This window comes from Schistocerca gregaria, chromosome X (genome assembly GCF_023897955.1).
Source record: "Schistocerca gregaria isolate iqSchGreg1 chromosome X, iqSchGreg1.2, whole genome shotgun sequence".
NCBI lineage: Eukaryota > Metazoa > Arthropoda > Insecta > Orthoptera > Acrididae > Schistocerca > Schistocerca gregaria.
This window is the reverse complement of record NC_064931.1, coordinates 219,715,252-219,733,635: the sequence shown is the minus strand read 5'-3', so window position 1 is coordinate 219,733,635 and position 18,384 is coordinate 219,715,252. Positions and strand designations below refer to the sequence as shown.

The 18,384-nt window shown below is 38.9% G+C and overlaps 1 protein-coding gene across 3 annotated transcripts in view; it reads right to left on the bottom strand.

The window, feature by feature from the left end:
• The window catches only part of LOC126297774 (KICSTOR complex protein SZT2-like), a 710,838-nt gene that overhangs the window by 281,530 nt on the left and 410,924 nt on the right, over nucleotides 1-18,384 (bottom strand). For all 3 annotated transcript variants that reach the window (XM_049988949.1, XM_049988951.1, XM_049988950.1), the window contains exon 24: nucleotides 9,202-9,380. In XM_049988949.1, the coding sequence (XP_049844906.1) occupies nucleotides 9,202-9,380 (179 nt within the window). The remainder of the gene's footprint in view (nucleotides 1-9,201; nucleotides 9,381-18,384) is intronic.

Sequence of the window (18,384 nt, the reverse complement as noted above, 5' to 3'; positions counted from 1 at the left end):
ATTGGGCGTTATAAGGTGCACTGTGGCGTGTAGTGAACAAGAGGACTTTCCTTTCCATCCGCTGTTTGAGGGTGCAAAAGGCTGGGGGGTAGTTCTCCAACACAGAGGCTCAAGCATAGTGCTCAGAAAAGCTCTTGGCAATCGCATTTGCGTCAGTAGATAACACGCCATTCATGTTAATTCCAGGGACACCTGTTGGGGTCTGGTACCCAAAAAGACGTCTGATCTTCGTCCAGACTTGGGAAGCTGATGTATGGCACCCAATGGTTGACACATACCTATCCCAACACTCATGTTTCCATTGTTTTATAAGCTGGTGAACATGGGTATGCAGCCACTTAAAGACTATTAGGTGCTCTAAGGAAAGGTGCCGCATATGTCACTGTAGAGCTTGCCGGTGCTCTTTAAAGCCTCAGCAACATCTGGCGACCACCAAGGGACTGTCTTTCACTGGGGGCACCCTAAAGAATGAGGGATCATGTTTTCCACCATAGAAATGATCGTTGTAGTGACCTGTTCAATGACAACATCAATGGTACTATGTGGGGAAGATTCAGTGGTGACAGCAGTGGTGAAACTTCCTGGGCTGCCTTGTCTAAAGCCCATCTGGGTAGGCGTCTGTGGGCATGATGCCATGTGAATGACAGGAAGATAGGGAAGTGGTCATTACCACATAGGTCATCATGTGCTCACCAGTGGATAGATGAGAGAAGGCCAGGGATGCATACTGAGAGATCAATGGTCGAATATGTGCCATGTGCCACACTGGAATGTGTGGGAGCACCTGTATTTAAGTGGCAGAGGTCGAGTTGTGAGCGTAGATTTTCAACCTCCTTACCTCGGCCAGTAAGCATGACGCCACCCTACAAGGGATTATGCACGTTAAAATCTCCTAAAAGTAGGAAAGGTGTAGGGAGTTGATCAATCAGTGCAGCCAATACATTCAAGGGTACTGCACCATCTGGAGGAAGATATACATTGCAGACAGTTATTTCCTGCATCATCCTTATACTGACAGCCATAGCTTCAAGAGAGGTTTGAAGGGGCACAGGTTCACTGCCTACTGAGTTCAGGATATAGCCGCAAACTTCACCTGACACTATATTACAGTCCCTTATAGCCATGGAGGGCAGGGGTCCACATTGAAGGGAACCACGTTTTCTGGATGGCAATGCAGAAAGCAGGTGTAAAGCTTAAGAAGTGCCATAGCTCAGCCAGGTGGTGGAAAAAACTGCTGCAATTCCACTGGAGGATTAGGTGATCGTGAGACTGGGGAGGCATGAAACACTCAATGAGGCAGTCTACACTTCAGGGTAACATGCTTCCACCAGATGAGTACCTGTGTGATCGGCATTCATTGTGTCTGAGGGTCCAGCAAGATCTACGTCCTCAGTGGATGCCAGAATCTCCACCTCATCCTCAGACACAGACCTTGTAGACAGTGGTGGTGTGGGTGTCACCGCAGTGCCTTGGTTCTTGGGAGTCTTTTTTCTTTTTAGGTTTCTCCCACTGCTCTTTAGGTTTGTCTGGCTGGGAGGGCTTCATTGATTCAGTGAAGCACTACGACCAGCTACCTGTGGTTGCTTCAGCCACTGGCGGGTGTCAGCTTTGCCACTGGTAGGAACCTGGGAAGGGAGTGACCCAAGGGATCCCTTCCTGGTGGGAGGAGCCAATATGCTTCTCCAGCTGAGAACTGGGGACTGATGTCCCCGATGGTTGGGGGGCGGGGGGGGGGTGTTGCTCCTGAAGTAGGTTGCACAGGAGCAACAGGGAAGTGCCCCCCCACCATTAAGGGGGCAGGTGGAGTCAGACGGCTCTGAGAGCCAACTGTATGCGGCAGTACTGTTGCCATAGTAGCGGCATAGGTTGACGTCATATGCACAGGATGTAGCCTCTCACTTTTTCTCTCATTATGTAAGATAAAATCATAATATAGTGAACTGACATACACAGTCTTATACATAAGCATCAATAACATCACCACTGACTTGTCCAGTCGCAATTCCATGTGGAAAGACAGAGTTATATGCATGTACTTAAGGATATATCATACAAATTAAAGACATTGCTCATCCAGAGCAACTCCCTTCATGGCTTTTTGATGGATGATAACAAGTTCTACATCCTCATCAAATCAGAACAGTTTATATGTACTGCACTAATACACATCATGTCATATATGGATATCAGTAACACCACCATTGACCAGCTCAGTTCAAACATTATTTTTCTTCAAAAATGGGAGATTTGGTTAAATGATCCATCAAAAGGGAAGCTATAGAGATGAAACACAAACTCAGAGTGGGAAGGAATTAAGCCATGTCCTTTTTAAAGATACTATCTTGACATTTGTCATAATTAAGTTATGGATAACAGGGAGAACCTAAATCCTGTTTGTTGAGTTGGGATTAGAACATTGTTCATGGTAAATTACAAGTTCAGTGTCTTAATCACCACAATTTCTTGCTTCGTGCTCTATCCCTCTCATGATGAGCACTGAGTGGTAGACTTGTGACTGGTCATGAAATCTTCCAAGCACAGTATTTTATAACGACAGTCTTTTGGTAACTGCAGGAAGGGCACAGGAGACCATGGTTAGGATGAAAGAGAATGAGGTCATGTGCATAATAGGGAATATTGATCATTTTAACCCTCCATTAAGCATTTCCTATGCTGAACCTATGGTTAAAAATTGTTGCCAGTCTACAAACAACAGAAGAATGAACATTTATCAACCTAGTTTGAGTTTTATTTGTTTCCCACATGTGTGAACACAATTTTATTAAGTTGGCTATTCCATCCATGGTCTCTCTTTAACAGCACTAACTGCTGTGATATTCTCAAACACACAGTTGTCCCCTATGAACAGACACTACAAGTGGACTGGGTCTTCAATGGTTTACATGTGGAGTTTTTTCCATATGAATTGTGGTAACATCGTATTTCATTTTCATGTCAATTACTTTATGTTCTCACAAGTTATTATCACTTATGTGATGTCCCTCTAGTTTATGTGAACCAGTGTAGTTTATGGATCATTGTTATATATGGTTCCTGCATAAATTAATTCATGGTTTTGTGACTTCCAAGTGAACCTCCTCTCAGAAACATATCTAGATTGTAGATAGCACAGAACAATTTTATGAATGATAAATCCTGATGGTTTGTATGAAAGCTTGGACACTAGGGAAATGTAGATATTCTTTAATAGTGACAGCCTAAGCACACAAACAGCATAACTTCACAATGTGAAAACATGCTCTTCAGTGAAATTCTGAGTTCCCCTACATTAAATTGCATATAATAAAGTAATGATGAGCTTGTCAGGACATACTGCAGCTACAGGTTATGGGTAAACCACAATGACAACTGTTGGAAATTATTAACTGCATGAATAATTGAAATCATATTCCATGTGAAACATAAATATCTCTGAGGACTGAAGATTCATATGAAAAGAGATTCAAAAACTTAGTTACTACAATAATTTGCCACCAAAAATGAAATTCCAACACTGATTACATCAGTTGGAAGATGATGGAAAGTTAAGTGGTACAAATGTAATTATATGTTAGCTCTCAAACTCTCCTCTTACTCAGCTGCATTTGTTCATGCAAGTCTGTAAACATGCAATAAACAATCAAAACTGTACCACAGACAGAAGAAGAAGATGTAAAATAATAACTTTTACAAACTGAGAGGCAAATATTTTTGACTTTGCCTCAAATCTAGATTGTATCATGTCTATACACAGGTCGGCCTGAAGATAGCAAATAAGCATCTAGTCAGACAGTGACAAGCCATATGAGTGTCCCTGAGCATCATTGTTATTTCAGGAATAATCTCCATTTTTGTCAACTTGCCAGGTCACCAATATTACAAACTGGCTGAAACAAAGGCCTTTCTGGCATGGCAAGTGTTTATAGGTTTATAAGGTTTTAAAAGGCACATCTTTTAGCAAGAGTGTGCGTGATCCAGCTGTTGGTCAAAGAAGCTGTTAGTCAAGATCAATGAAAGTTATGAATGAATAATTTGATTAGCAGGACATAGAAACACACTCAGTGCGCAACTCTGCAGTGTGTCAAGGGAGAACACAGTAGTCAATATACTTCTACCTGGGATACACTTCTCTGTTACATGTGATGTGGAAATACTACAGCTTCTATTGAAAGGTCACTCAAGACTGGTTAGTCAGAGCCAGTGTTGCCAGCCATGCCTGGCTAGTCACACATGTAACAGTTGCTGCCTGCTGTCTGAAGCAGCACTCAACACCCCGGCCATACACCGCAGTAATGTAATGCATTAATATACCTGGGTAAAAGTCCACCCATCAATGTCTCAAAGTAATAACTAACAACTGTGAAAGCAGCCCTAAGTTTATCATAAACACAAAAGATAAATATTAGTGTGTGATGACATCTGTTTGTTTTTGTGATTTAAGCACATCACAGTGCATTATTAAGCACTTTCATAAAGGTTAGTTACCATTACTTTATCTATGGTAGAAAACATAAATTTTGTGGAAATAAAAAGCAATTATGGAGCAGTTTCATCACACATCTGTAACTGGTGCACCTAATCCTTTTGTTTTATTGCTGGCAGTGTCACACTTAAGAGCATAACAAAATTCATTACCACATGAAGCACCTTCCCAACATAGAGCTAATGAATAGTTCTCCACAAGATTGAGAATGCAATCTATGGAGAATGTGAAGTGTATTTTAAAAGGTTGCTCATATCACAGCTATGGGTCAGAAATGATTCAGTGATATGTTTAGTGGCATTATGAGCATTCATCACAACACCATCCTTTTTTTTTTTTTTTTTAACTGTATGTTGCACCTGAGGAATCTCTCTTTACAAACACATACTTTCACAGCAATTTGTGAAGAATTTGCTCGAAAAACACGATAGATACCTGTAGCTTTTTAATTAACTTATGTTGGGAAACATATTATTAAAAATAGTGAAATTTTTTTAGACTGTATTCTCTTATATGTAGGAACAAACAGCTCAATAAATGGAGAGAAATGTCTGCTATAGCTAGCTCATAGAATGAACTTCAAGTTACTGACGAGCTCCATGATACAGGTGATAAGCAGATAAAGAGCTTAATGTCTTAGCAATGTCGAGGTCATTAGAGATGGAGTAGAAGACAGTTATACGGGGGGGAAAAAAAAAAAAAAAAAAAAAAAAAAAAAAAAAAAAAAAAAAAAAACGACGACATGTGGAAATGCAAAGTTTCTTCATGGTTTGCAGTCCATGTTAAATTTTAGTTCCCTCTATAACTAACTAGGCAAGTCAGTTCAAATGTCAGAGGAAGTTAAGAGCATATGACTGCCAACCAGATGGTGCCTAGTTAAGTACAGCAATCTTCAAACCAACATCCAGGTTGAGAGGAGCTGAAACTTTTTTTTTTTTAATTTATTGTAATTAAATGAAGCAAATATTCTGTCATTTGCAGCAGAAGATTCAGGAAAACCATCAAAATCCAAAACCAGGATGGCCATATAGGTATTTTAATCTCACTTCTACTAATTACAACTCCAGTACATTACAACTACACCACCTCACTAACGCAGGACATAAGGTACCACTAAAACATTCAACAAAGAGTTTGACATTTTGATACAGTTTGTGAATCAGAAGACAGGATGTATTTTGCCTTGAACAAAAACCCATTTGAAATGACAATCTCGATGCTGTGTATTATTAAACATTCACACAATGGTGCTCGAAAGGAATCTGGTTGTGAGTAATGCCTTTTTTAATAACCAGTGTTTTGTGCCCAAATAATTAAATTTATTTTTTAGCATACATTGTGTTGACTCCCATATATTTTGCAAATGGTACAGTATCAATCACTGCCAGTTGAAAGACTTCTTTGTGGTTTACATTTGGTGTACAGTAATAGGTTTTCTCACAGAAAATTTCTGCAGTTTTCTTGTTATTGTTGGCAAAACATCTCAAAAGTGCACAGGAAAAAATCACAAACATATGTCTTTTTGACATATGGCTCTGACAGAATAAGCAACTTCTTGGTGTGATAAAAAGGGAAACCCTGCTAGCTGCAGATCATGAATAAGGAAAACCATGAAACACACAAATCAGGTTAACTGTTTGAGATTGTGAACCTCACTCCAGGTCCAATGCTTTAAGCCCCTGAGTTATCCTTCCATGGTTACAGGCATACATGTATGCTAAAGCACGTAAAACAACCAGACGGGCAGGTAGCAAGACCTGATGTCTAAGGGCATTCCTGAATGCTCAGGCATAGGGGCAGGTAAACAAGCACACCACAATGGCAACTCGCTGTTGTCCACATTTCAACATTCCAGCCAGTGAACTCATTATCTGCTCTTCTTGGTAATGTTGGAAAGTGCTACAGCTTTTATCTGCTCCTGGACCCTTTCCACTTACAAGTCATACACTGGGTCAATCCTGTTTCATAAACAGGGAAAATTTGTCACCATTGCCTGACAAACTGAAAGAGGATATGCAATTCAAGACTTATGGAACACTGTTGGCTCTAAAATAAAGGAGGGCATTATCCAGGATTTCTTGGAGCAATAGAGAAAAAGGAAAATCCTCAGAGATGCTGTGTAGCATGTGCTGCTAATGCATAGCGAAAACTGACATGCATAAGATGCAAGCGTGTGATGTGGCTCTTTGCATGGTGCCATGGTTTGAAAAATATCACACACTAAGGAAATATTAGTTAGTTTCATTAAGTGTGTATGTTTCAAGAAAAGGAATAAAAATTAAAAAAAACAGCAATCCAAAGCCTGCATCAAAAATGAGGATGAGAAACCACAAAGTTAAACTGGACAGAATGTGACACACAGGAAGAGAAAACAGTGGACAGGAAGCAGCTACACTCTTATTGTCAAATTTTCACTGCAGACAACTGAGTTTAGACTTTAATTACAAATGAGCCAATTTACTTTTAATGTTCACTAATAGTTATTTATTTAAGATTGTTGTAAGAACAGTTTATCAGAGTTTTGGGTGTCTTCACTAGGTACAGCCTTCTTATAAAATTATATATCTTGAAACGTATTTTTTTGATGTTAATAACATTAGAGGCAAATATATTGGTAGTGCAAATCTCAAGTTACAGAATTTTTCAATAACAAATACAAATGTTTTTATCATTGTTCTAAGATATCATTCTCTCAACTCAGGATAAACATATAACAGTGAGTGTGAGTTAGTTTTGAAGTTCTCTTTCATGGTTACTGGAAAGTGATACCGCTTTGACATTACAGTGTGATACCGATTTTGTAAAGCACATTATCAAAGAGTGGTTCTAAGAGCAGCAGAATGTACCGTTAGTCGACAGTGGCATGTTCCCTGCTGTAGTCTGCAGCAGTCATGGGCTTAGTCAGCCGTACGCTGACAAGGTGCACAACATGTTAGCCCTGTCAGCCGGCCAGGCAGGCAGGATGTTTGGACCTTGCAGCCACAAAAGGGTTAAGTGGTGGCATACACAGAACATAGATGAAATGTTTTATCTTGCACAATTCGAGAATGCTACAAGAGATGTCCAAACACAGCTATCATCATTATTCTCCATCAGCAATATATTAAGCTTGTAGAGCATAAATGTGCTTGTAGATACAAAACATGGATTATTTCCTTCTCTTTCAGCAAAATTTTAAGGTATAAATGCACTACATATTAATTCCTTGGTTCTGTGACTTATTGGTATGTGCCAGAGTACAAATCCAAAGCTATGCGGTCTGACACTAAGTAAGTCTATGAAGTTATAATGCAGTAGCTGTTGTACTTGAAATTAAAACTGATAAACCTAGTAGTTAACATATAGTATATGTGCTAAATAATGTAAACAGCAACAGCTACATTGTCAGCAAGGGTGATGAGCACTTTGTGGTTGGTCACAGAGCAGGGCGCATGTGTATTGTCTGCAACAAGTATTTTAATTTTTATTAAGGTACATTGTACCAGTTTAGTAATAGTTTAATGGTACATGTAGCACATGATTTGATTAATGCTGATATTTTTAATAGCGTGAAGGAGCAATAAATTTAAGTTAACATTATGACTATATTTGGTGATTCCAAGAATTAACATCAGTCCTCACTCCCTGTGTGAGCTTCACTTCCATCAAGGTGGTAGGAAGCTCACAGATCCTAGGATTTTTCCATCACTTATATGGGGCAGTCAAATGAAAATGAGACTAATGAAAAAAAGCAAGTAAACTATTAATTCAGAAGTAATTGCCATAACTGTTAATGCATTTATCCAACAGTGATACAAAACGATTAGTGCCTTCATGGAAAAATGTTTCCTAAGGAATCATGATTGTACCCACACGTGCACCTATTTGTCCAAAAAAAAAATCAGTGGCCATGAATGTCTTTCTTGGGGTTCAAAGAACATGGAAATCGCATGGGGAGAGACCAGGACTGTATGGACAATGTGTAAGGGCTTCCCAGTGAAACTTCTACAGTGTACTCGAACAACCCTGGCAACATTCTATTTCAGAGTAATACCTGCCCACATGCTGCCAAGGTTCTATTGACTACACTGCAGAAGTTTTGCAGGGAAGCCCTTACACATCCTCCACACAGTCCTGATCTCTCCCCCAACACAATTTCCATATCTTTGGAGTCCTGAAGACAGAAATTCATGGCTGTTGATTTACTTTGGATGAAGAGGTGCATGCCTGGGTACAATCATGATTCTGTAGGCAACTGTAAACATTTTTCCATGAAGGCAATGGTCACCTTGTCTCACAAAGGGATAAATGTGTTAACACATATGGCAATTAATTGTGAATTAATAAACAGTTCACTCAATTTTTTCCAACTATCTTGTTTCCATTTGATTGCTCTTTATATTACTTCTTTTCTATCTAGCAATAATTCGTTAATGTGAAAAATGTCCAATTCCACCAGAGATCACAGTCTAGATTAAACTGTAGGTTCATCTATAATTGGCTGGGTAAACCTATTCGAAGGTCCAAAGAAGGTATGGACATGCTACATGCAATAGAACCATGTCTCTTAAAACCTGTTGTTTTCAAATAATCCTTCAGGTTGAAGATGACTTAATCTTTAGTACAATTTAATCTATTGACTTCCAAAAATATTTGCCAGAATGCAGAACATTTATTGAAATGATCCTTTCTTTGTGTCAAAAGATATAATTAGAATACATACTAGAATATATACTCACCATCAAGAAACTTGTAATATTAATCTCAATCAAATTTTCTTCACATTCAGCAACTGCAGCCTGAATATCGGCTCCATGCATAACATAACTCTGCCGCAATGATTTAAATACTGTGTAAACATAGCATCTATAAAATGCCAAACTAATTAATTTGCAGTGTTGTTTTAGAGTAGGCCTGTCTGAAATGAAGAAATGTCATATTAATATGATGATGTAGGAAATAGTATGCACTAGCTTTAGAGGAAAGCAATAAAGGGACAAAGACAAGGTAAAGTAGCAACTGTCAGCCTCCCAATTTCTGCAAAATACAATATGCTGATTTTAATGGTAAAACTATTCTTCAGTCCATCAAACCGAGTTCTCAACATACATACTTCATTTTTACTACAGAGATGCTTATTGTAATTTGTACCATGATTACAAGGAGAAGAATTACTGGGATCCAGAGAATAAGCCAACATCCCTTAGCTGCTCGTGTACATAAAAGAATAAAATGTAGTTGGAAGAAGTGGGGAATACTTTCCCAATAATTGTAATTAATGTACAAAAAAAAACAATAAAATAAAAATGGTAAAGGTCTTTCACTTTTTAAGAAAACCAGAATCACACAGTGTCACCATAGTCATAATGCACAATTTGTCTAGGAGGTAATGTTTCTTGACTCATCTTGAAATGTTTGTTCCAGGATTGTAACAGTGATCACTTCCTCAACAGGAGTGAAAAAAAGTAGATTAAATTCACTTAATTTTATTTACACTTCAAGGAAGAGCAATGTAACTGGATTATGTAACTATCCAGTTACATTACATTGTCAAAAATTGACTGTTTTCATTGTGATATTTAAGAATCACAAACTAGACAGCTTTCCCAGTCTTGATCTATATGAACAGAAATGGCATGTGATGGTTAAAATTTCAATTGACAGTTTTCTGTCTGTTGTAACAGATGATCTCTGATGAAAAACATCTCATGAAATGTTTACTGAAATAGTATACTCCTTTATTTTAGTGCTCCTGAAAAGCAAGTCTTAGATATATGAACTGGAATGGGCAGTTTTCCAGTGGCTGGAAAGCCATGAAACTAAAAACTACAATGCGTATATGAATACAATACTAGGATAGTTTATTCACAAGACAAAATTCAATAATGAATGAATTAATAAAATGTATATCATATCTGTACAGAAAAAATGGCCAAAAATGAAATCACAGTAAAATTAGAAAAATAAAAATTCTGTTTATCAAACGTTAGCAGAGTCAGCTACAAGGCACACACTAAATATCACAAAATATTTGATTTTGAGTGTTGAGGGATTCTTCACATAGTTCTTGAATAGTCATGTTATCTCCAGGCTTTTGGTAGAAGTCTGGTTATGAAAACTAGTATTTGTATAACCCATTTTTTACACTTGAGTGTGCTGTTGTGTGATACATAGAACTTATTTTTATTTTTATTTGATAATTATATCATGATATGCAAATTTCAATGATAAATGGGAATGGTGCACAAAATATATCTGAAAAGCTATGACAGCAGACAGAACTGTGTTAATGAAACATATGATACATTTGAGATGAAATTATTCCAAACTTAAGTTAATGAACAAGAGGACTAAAGTGGAGCAAAGTGTGGGAATTACTCTTGATTAGTTTTTACAAAAATCCCATGTCAAGTGCCAAAAAGAATGGAATGTTGGCATAAAGAAAGCACCACATGGAATGGCAAGAATGTGAAAAGCTGAAAATAGGAAACATGAGTGCAAGATGCTGACTTGTCAAAGAGAATTTACCCGCAAAAGGAAACTGACGTCAGTAGCCATGCAATAAGAATGACAAAAGTTGAATAATTATGATAATAAAAATTTAAAAAATGAAGGAAAATATTACCTAAATCAACAGAAAAGAGAAACTCATGGAAAGTGAAAAAATAGGAAAAAGTGAGTGAAGAAAAGTGAAGATTACAATGTAATGATGACCATGGAAAGAAAGAAAATTATGAAACAAGGAGTGAATCCTAGGGAGCACTCCCACTGTTGACACTACATGCCAGAAGCCAGCATGCAAAGGGATACTCCTGTATCATGTTCATTACCACTGGCACACCAGTGAAAAGGTATTGACATTACTTACATGGTGATGTTTGGTGATGCAATTATTACATATACAAAGACTGATCAACAAAGAATGACACAGATTTTTTTTTTCACTGATGTTTATTACCCCATTTCAGTGCTGACATGATCTTTTTCAAAGTACTCCCTCGTACTTTAATGTATTTTTATAGTGGCTCTGTCAGTCCTCAAACACATGGTGCAGATCATTCTTTGTCAGGTCCCTGTGTACTTCACTTTTTTTGTGCACTGCTTCAGAGTTCTCAAATTGAATGACCCGAAGTTTTGTTGTTAGTGATGGGAATTAAAAAAAAAAAAAAAATCACAGGATCAGGGCTATATGGGGCATGTGGTACACAGGTAATGCTGAATTGAGCCAGGGAGTGCAGGACTTGATTTACAATGTGAGGCCACACATTGTCATGGTAAAATCATCACCCAGTCCAAGAAAGATCTGGTTTTGTCCTTAAAATGTGCTTCCTCAGTTTAGCCAATACTGACGTGTAATATGTTGCTGTAACAGTAGTGTTTCAGGGAATTGCCTGCTGGTAAATCATTTCATGACAGTCAAAAATGTAACCATCATCACTTTCCCTGCTGACAGAACAACTTTCACTTTTTTTTGGTATTAGAGAACCTTGCGATTTTCACATTGTGCTTGCTCACTTTTCTTCAGGATCATAACAATGCAGCCACGACTCATCATCAGCAATCATCAATTCCAGAAAAGCATTCCCTCCATCAGCAAAGAGGCACAGCACCTCACAGCCTGTTGTTTGGGAGTCAACACATGTGACACAAAATGGGCACAAATGCAGGTCATATGGAGATGATCATGCATGATCATTTAGACACTGCCATATTAAATTCTCAACACTTCACTGAGGCTATGTAATGTTATATGACGATCCTCATGGACAATCACAGCAGCTGTGTTAAATCTGACTTCAGTCACAGCAAAAGCCAAAACATCAGACCCAGATTGCTGTATGGTGGTTGTATGGCTTAAATGAACACATAATTTTATTGTCACATACTGCTCCTCTCTCATCACCTTCATTGTCTGTTATACGAAATACAAGGAGCATCTAGAAATTAGAGTATTACTATCAATTCAGTCTCACTCTTTGTTGATCAGCTCTCTTATACATTATTCAACAAATTATTATTTACTGTTGTTGAAACATTGGCCAAAACAGAGTTCTCCATGTGTACACAAATTATTAGCAGCAGCTTGCTCCATTTGTAATAAGTACGATGCAGTCATTATTACCGAAAATAGATTTTGTTATAGTTATTCACGTTAACAGTGTTTGGTTTGACCAGTACGGTACTGCAACAATATGTGTAAGTCAGTCATGCATTTGACTTGAACTAGGACTACAGCCAGTACAAATGTAATTTACATTATTTCTGTTGAAAACTTAAAACTATTTGAACAATGAACATGATAATGATATGTAAAGAAGCTGTGAGTATAAATACACTGAAGCACCAAAGAAATCAGTATAGGTATGTAAACAGGCAGAATACGGCTTTGCAGTCAGCAACGCCTATCTAAGACAAGTGTCTGGTGCAGTTCTTAGATCTGTTACTGCTGCTATAATGGCAGGTTATCAAGATTTAAGTGAGTTTGAAAGTGGTGTTAAAGTTGGTGCACAAGTGATAGGACAGCATCTCTGAGGTAGCGATGAAGTGGGGATTTTCCTGTATGATCATTTCACGAATGTCCCGTTAATATCATGAATCTGGTAAAACATCAACTCTTTGACATCACTGCAGATGGAAAAAGACCCTGCAAGAACGGGAGCAACGAGGACTGAAGAGAATCGTTGAACTTGACAGAAAGCAACCCTTCTGCAAATTACTGCAGATTTCAATGCTGGTCCATCAACAAGTGTCAGCGTGCGAACCATTCAATGAAACATCATTGATATGGGCTTTTGGAGCAAAAGGCCTGCTCATGTACCCTTGATGACTGCATGACACAAGGCTTTATGCCTCACCTGCGTCCATCAACACTGACATTGGACTGTTGATAACTAAAAAAAATGTTGCCTGGTCATACGAGTCTCATTTCAAATTGTATCGAGCAGATGGACAAGTAGAGGTATGATACTGTGGCATAGGGAAGCTTGTGTTTCATATACAGCAGTAGGTCATGTGACTGAGGCTTTAAATGAGAAGGCAGAGTGAGTCTCATGGGTTTCTAGCAGATGTTTCTCTGATGTGATTCACTGGTAGTTTGTGGTAAGATTAGTGAGATGTCGGGTACTCAGTGTGCTGCATGTGCTTAGAGTGCTTACTGTTTCCACTTTTTTGGACTGAGCTAAATTTTGGTTATTGCATTGAACTTTTAAAGGCACTAGGTGCAAACAGTAGTAGTACTTCTGTTAGTGACAGACTTCAATATCATACCTGTGACTGTGGGCAGAACGTTTTCATAGGTAGTTGGTGATTGCAATAATGACTTACACTAAGGTAAAACAAGTCATGGGATACCTCCTAATAGTGTGGCACACCTCCTTTTGTCCAGCATAATGCAGCAACTTGATGAGGCATGGACTCAACAAGTCACTGGAAGTCACTGGCAGAAATATTAAGCCAGGATGCCTCTACAGACATCCACAATTGTGAAAGTGTTACTGGTGCAAGATGTTGTGCATGAACTGACCTCTTGACTATGTCCAAGAAATATTCGATGGGTCCAGAATGTTCTTCAAACCAATCACAAACAGTTGTGGCCTAGTGATATGTCACATTGTCACTCATAAAAATTCCACTGCTATTCGGGAACATGAAGTCCATGAATGGCTGCAAATGGTCTCCAAATAGCTGAACATAACCATGTCCAGTCAATGATCAGTTCAGCTGGACCAAAGGAACCAGCCCATTCCACATAAGCACAGCCAACACCATTATGGAGCCACCACCAGCTTGCACAGTGCACTGTTGACAACTTGAGTCCATGGTTTCATGGAGTCTGCGGCACATCTGAATCATAAGTATCAGCTCTTACCAACTGAAATCAGGACTCATCTGACCAGGCCATGGTTTTCCAGTCATCTAGGGTCCTACTGATATGCTCATGAGTCCAGGAAAGGTGTTGTAGGCAATGTCTTGCTGTTAGCAATGGCACTCACTTCGGTCATCTGCTGCCATAGCCCATTAATGCCAAATTTCACCACACTGCCCAAATAGATACATCTGTCATACGCCCCACAATGATTTCTGCAGTACTTTCATGCATTGTTGCTTGTCTTTCAGCACCACAACACCACGCAAACACCACTGCTCTCAATCGTTAAGTAAAGGCTGTCAGCCACTGCGTTATCCATGTCTGAAATTTGGCTTTCTCAGCACACTCTTGACATTGTGGATCTTGGAATATTAAATTCCCTAATGATTTCAGAATGGAGGGTCCCATGCATTTAGCTCCATCTACCATTCCATGTTCAAAGTCCGTTCATTCCCATCATGTAGCCATAATCACTTTGAAAACCTTTTCACGTGAATCAGCTGATTAGAAATGAAAGCTCCACCAATGTGCTGTCCTTTCATACCTTGTGTACGTGATACTACTGCCAACTGTATTTGTGCATAGTGTATTTACGGTACGAATTTTAACTATAAATAGAGCACGGAACATTGCCAATCACTTTGCTTGCTGCTCATTATTTTATATATTTTCATCAGTGATTAAGAAACTCTTATTTGTAATAGAATTATATGGGCACAGGTCATACATGATTTCTTTAGGGGTTCTTTACTTGAAACAAATACTCCAAGTCAGTGCATTTCACCAACATTTTTTATCCCTTAAGGTAAATTTTTCTTTTATCATTATTTTAAATTCTTTATCTGTGCACTTCATTTAAGAGTTTGGTCTTCAAGCTTACAATTTTATTGAGAAAGTATTCTGCATTCCATGTGGCATTTGTGTTGACTGGACCAAAGGTGATAATATGCAACCTAATCCCTACTGAGTAAGGAGTCATGCAATTTTCTAGGATGCATGCTTGCCCAGCTGCAGGTAACTACTAGGTTTACTTTCAGTTATAGCACACCATATCCAGTTTAAAGGCACATATCCTCTAGTGCACTCACAGGTGGACAGCAGCCTTCAAGCTGCTTAGTGATTTTACAGAGGACCAGAACTTTCTCATGTTCTCGGCATGATCTTCTTCTAAGGTATAACAGTTGTAGTTGTTGTATACCCTACGCATTGATCCTGGTACAGGTGCACGACTTTCTACTAACTTTTGCCTGTCATCGTTTATGCTTTCCTTCTGAACCGAGATGCAACAGTCTTTGCTTCCTCAGCATTTCCTGAATTATGTTATTAAACCATGGTGGGTCTTTCTCTTCCTTAATCCACTTACTCAGTACATTCTTCCTGAGAGCACAGTTTAGAATCTGTTTAAACTTTGCCCATAATTATTATATGTACATCATACTGCAGCTAAATTATGTCTATTCACTGTTAAAGAAAGGTACTAACAACATTGTATATCTGCTCTTTCTAGCATCATTATCACTAATCCATGTCTCAATAATGACACTGTCGATAAGGTTAGGCTTGTTTGTGCTTACAAGGTCTAAAATATTTCCGGGTTGTCTAACTATCCATTCAAGACAGTTTTCAGAAAATATGTTCAAAAGTACTTCACCAGGCGGAAAGTCTGTAACCCCCTATAATAATACCATAAAAATCCCAGTCTATACTCGCTAGGTTAAAGTCATTTCCAAATAATATTGCACATTCTGTGTGTTTCCATGCTACTGAGTGTAGACTTTCTTTGAATGCTTCTAAAACTGTCACAGCAAAATAGGGTGGCCAGTAAAAACATCCAACAATTAGACTGATTTCACCTAGACCTGTTATATGCATCCAGATAGCTTTATAGTCAAACTCAAATTCGTCCTCAATAGAGACAATATTTCTATCAATAGCAATGAACACTTCTCCTTCTGTGGCAGCAAATCTATGCTTCTGATATACTTTCCATGACTTGTCAAATGTTTCAGAGCTTTCTATTTCTAGTTTCAGTCAGCTTTCAGTCCTGGGAATAATTTGAGCATACCAAATTTCTTGGTTGGTAGTACATTCACTAACTTTTTTATGAATACTTTGACAATTTACCAATAAAATTTTGACAGTCAAAGAATCTTCACTCTGAACCTTTCTGATTTTGCTACCTATGAGATGACTAGTGATTGTTCAATAGAGTACATCGAACTACTGCCTAGCCTAAAAAACCTCAATGTGCAGTCCACACGCATCCTGCTACCTGAGTAGCTGCTTCCTTTGTATAGTGCACCCCTAAACTATCAAAGGAAGTCCTACAGTCCATCACTCAATATCACAGCTCCAGAAATCTGCAGCCAAGATTGCCACAGAGTTGACAAGTCTTTGGTTCAGACCCTCTACTAGATTCCAAACCAAAGGACCCTGATTAACTCTGGGAAGAATGGTGCAAATTGTGAACTCTAATGGAAACCTGCGCAGGAGGGGAGCAGTCTTTATAACTTTCAACAGCCACTCATAGGAACTGAAGTTGGCCTCAAAACCTAGCAACAGGTGTCGCTGGTGCTAACGTGAGCAACAACTTGTAGATGACTGCACCCTGCATGCTCGATAGCCACAGGCAAGGTCTCCTCAACATCTCGGATGAGGCCTCCTGGCAGACAACCGAGTGCACATTGGCTTTCATTCTGTCCCTTGATACTACTTTCTTAAGGGGCTCCATAACGTGCTTAGTGTTGGAGCTCTCGATAATTAGCAAACTGCTCTAGCTATGTGGCTGCTCAGACCATGCTGAATCAGCGGCCAATTGCCATCCACAAGGCAAATGGACAAGGCCTAATGTCCAGACTCTACAGTGACCCTCAGCCCCAAGCAACGTAAATGTTTTACCAACCACCGCTCACCCTGCGGCTAGGGCATATCTACCACATTGGATACACTGGGAAGTGCCACGGCAGTAGGGCCCGTAGGCAAAACAAGTGACACCTGAGGTGTCCTACATGATGCGCCACATTCCCCACCACTGCTACAACCCCAAGCAGCAGCCCCAACACAGCTGATCATAACCTAAAGTGCATTCAGCTGTTCACAAAATACGATCATTTCCTCCCAAGTCTGCACACAGCACACACACATCCTACCCACCAAAGCATGACTAACTTAAGAATTAAACTATAAAGGCATGAAGAGAAACCTAAATATGCATCTTGCTACCTACCTTATGTGTCACCAATGGAGACTAACTCCTACTGAGCTGTGTAACTGGCCATTCAAAACGAATGACAACAGTGCTCCAGATGGCACGAATGTACACTTTACAGTTACATAAACATGAGATTACACCTCTAAAATACACTTGGGATTTAAGAATTAAACTATGGAGTAAACACAGAAAAAGATAAATATGTAACTTGCTGGTCTACTGTGCATAACAAACAAGAGATGGAGCCTGACTGACTGGCTAAGCTGAAACGAACAGTTGTTGGCTCTTGAGAACAAACTGATGAATAACAACTGCACTACAGACTGCCTGAGTCTACACTTCACAGTTACACAGACATGAGCCTACACCTCTTAAACAGAAAAAAATACATGAAATTTAGGAATTAACCTTCAAAGAAAACACAGAAAAAGATAAATGAGTAACTTGCTGGTCAACTGGTGCATAACAGGCAAGAGAGGAGCCTGACTCACAATCTTGCATTTGGCTGGCGCACTTGGTGGCAAATCCACTGAATATGTCTTTCGTCATGACGGTGTGGTGAAAAGTCCATGGAATGCCAAAGAGATGGTTTTGATATCAATGGAATTTTGTTTCTGTTATATGGCTGTGTGGTGCCTAATGCGGGTCATATATCAGCTTCATTTACAAAACAGTTTTGATTATGTAGCTTTTTAAAGTAATTGTATTGTGTCACTTTAATTCCAATGGAAAAACTGAAATACCCTGCCATTATAACATTCCTTTTTTGGAGAGCCATTCAAATTTGGTGAAATTTTATGCAGGGACTGCTCATTCACTTTCAACTGTAATGGAATAGGCAGC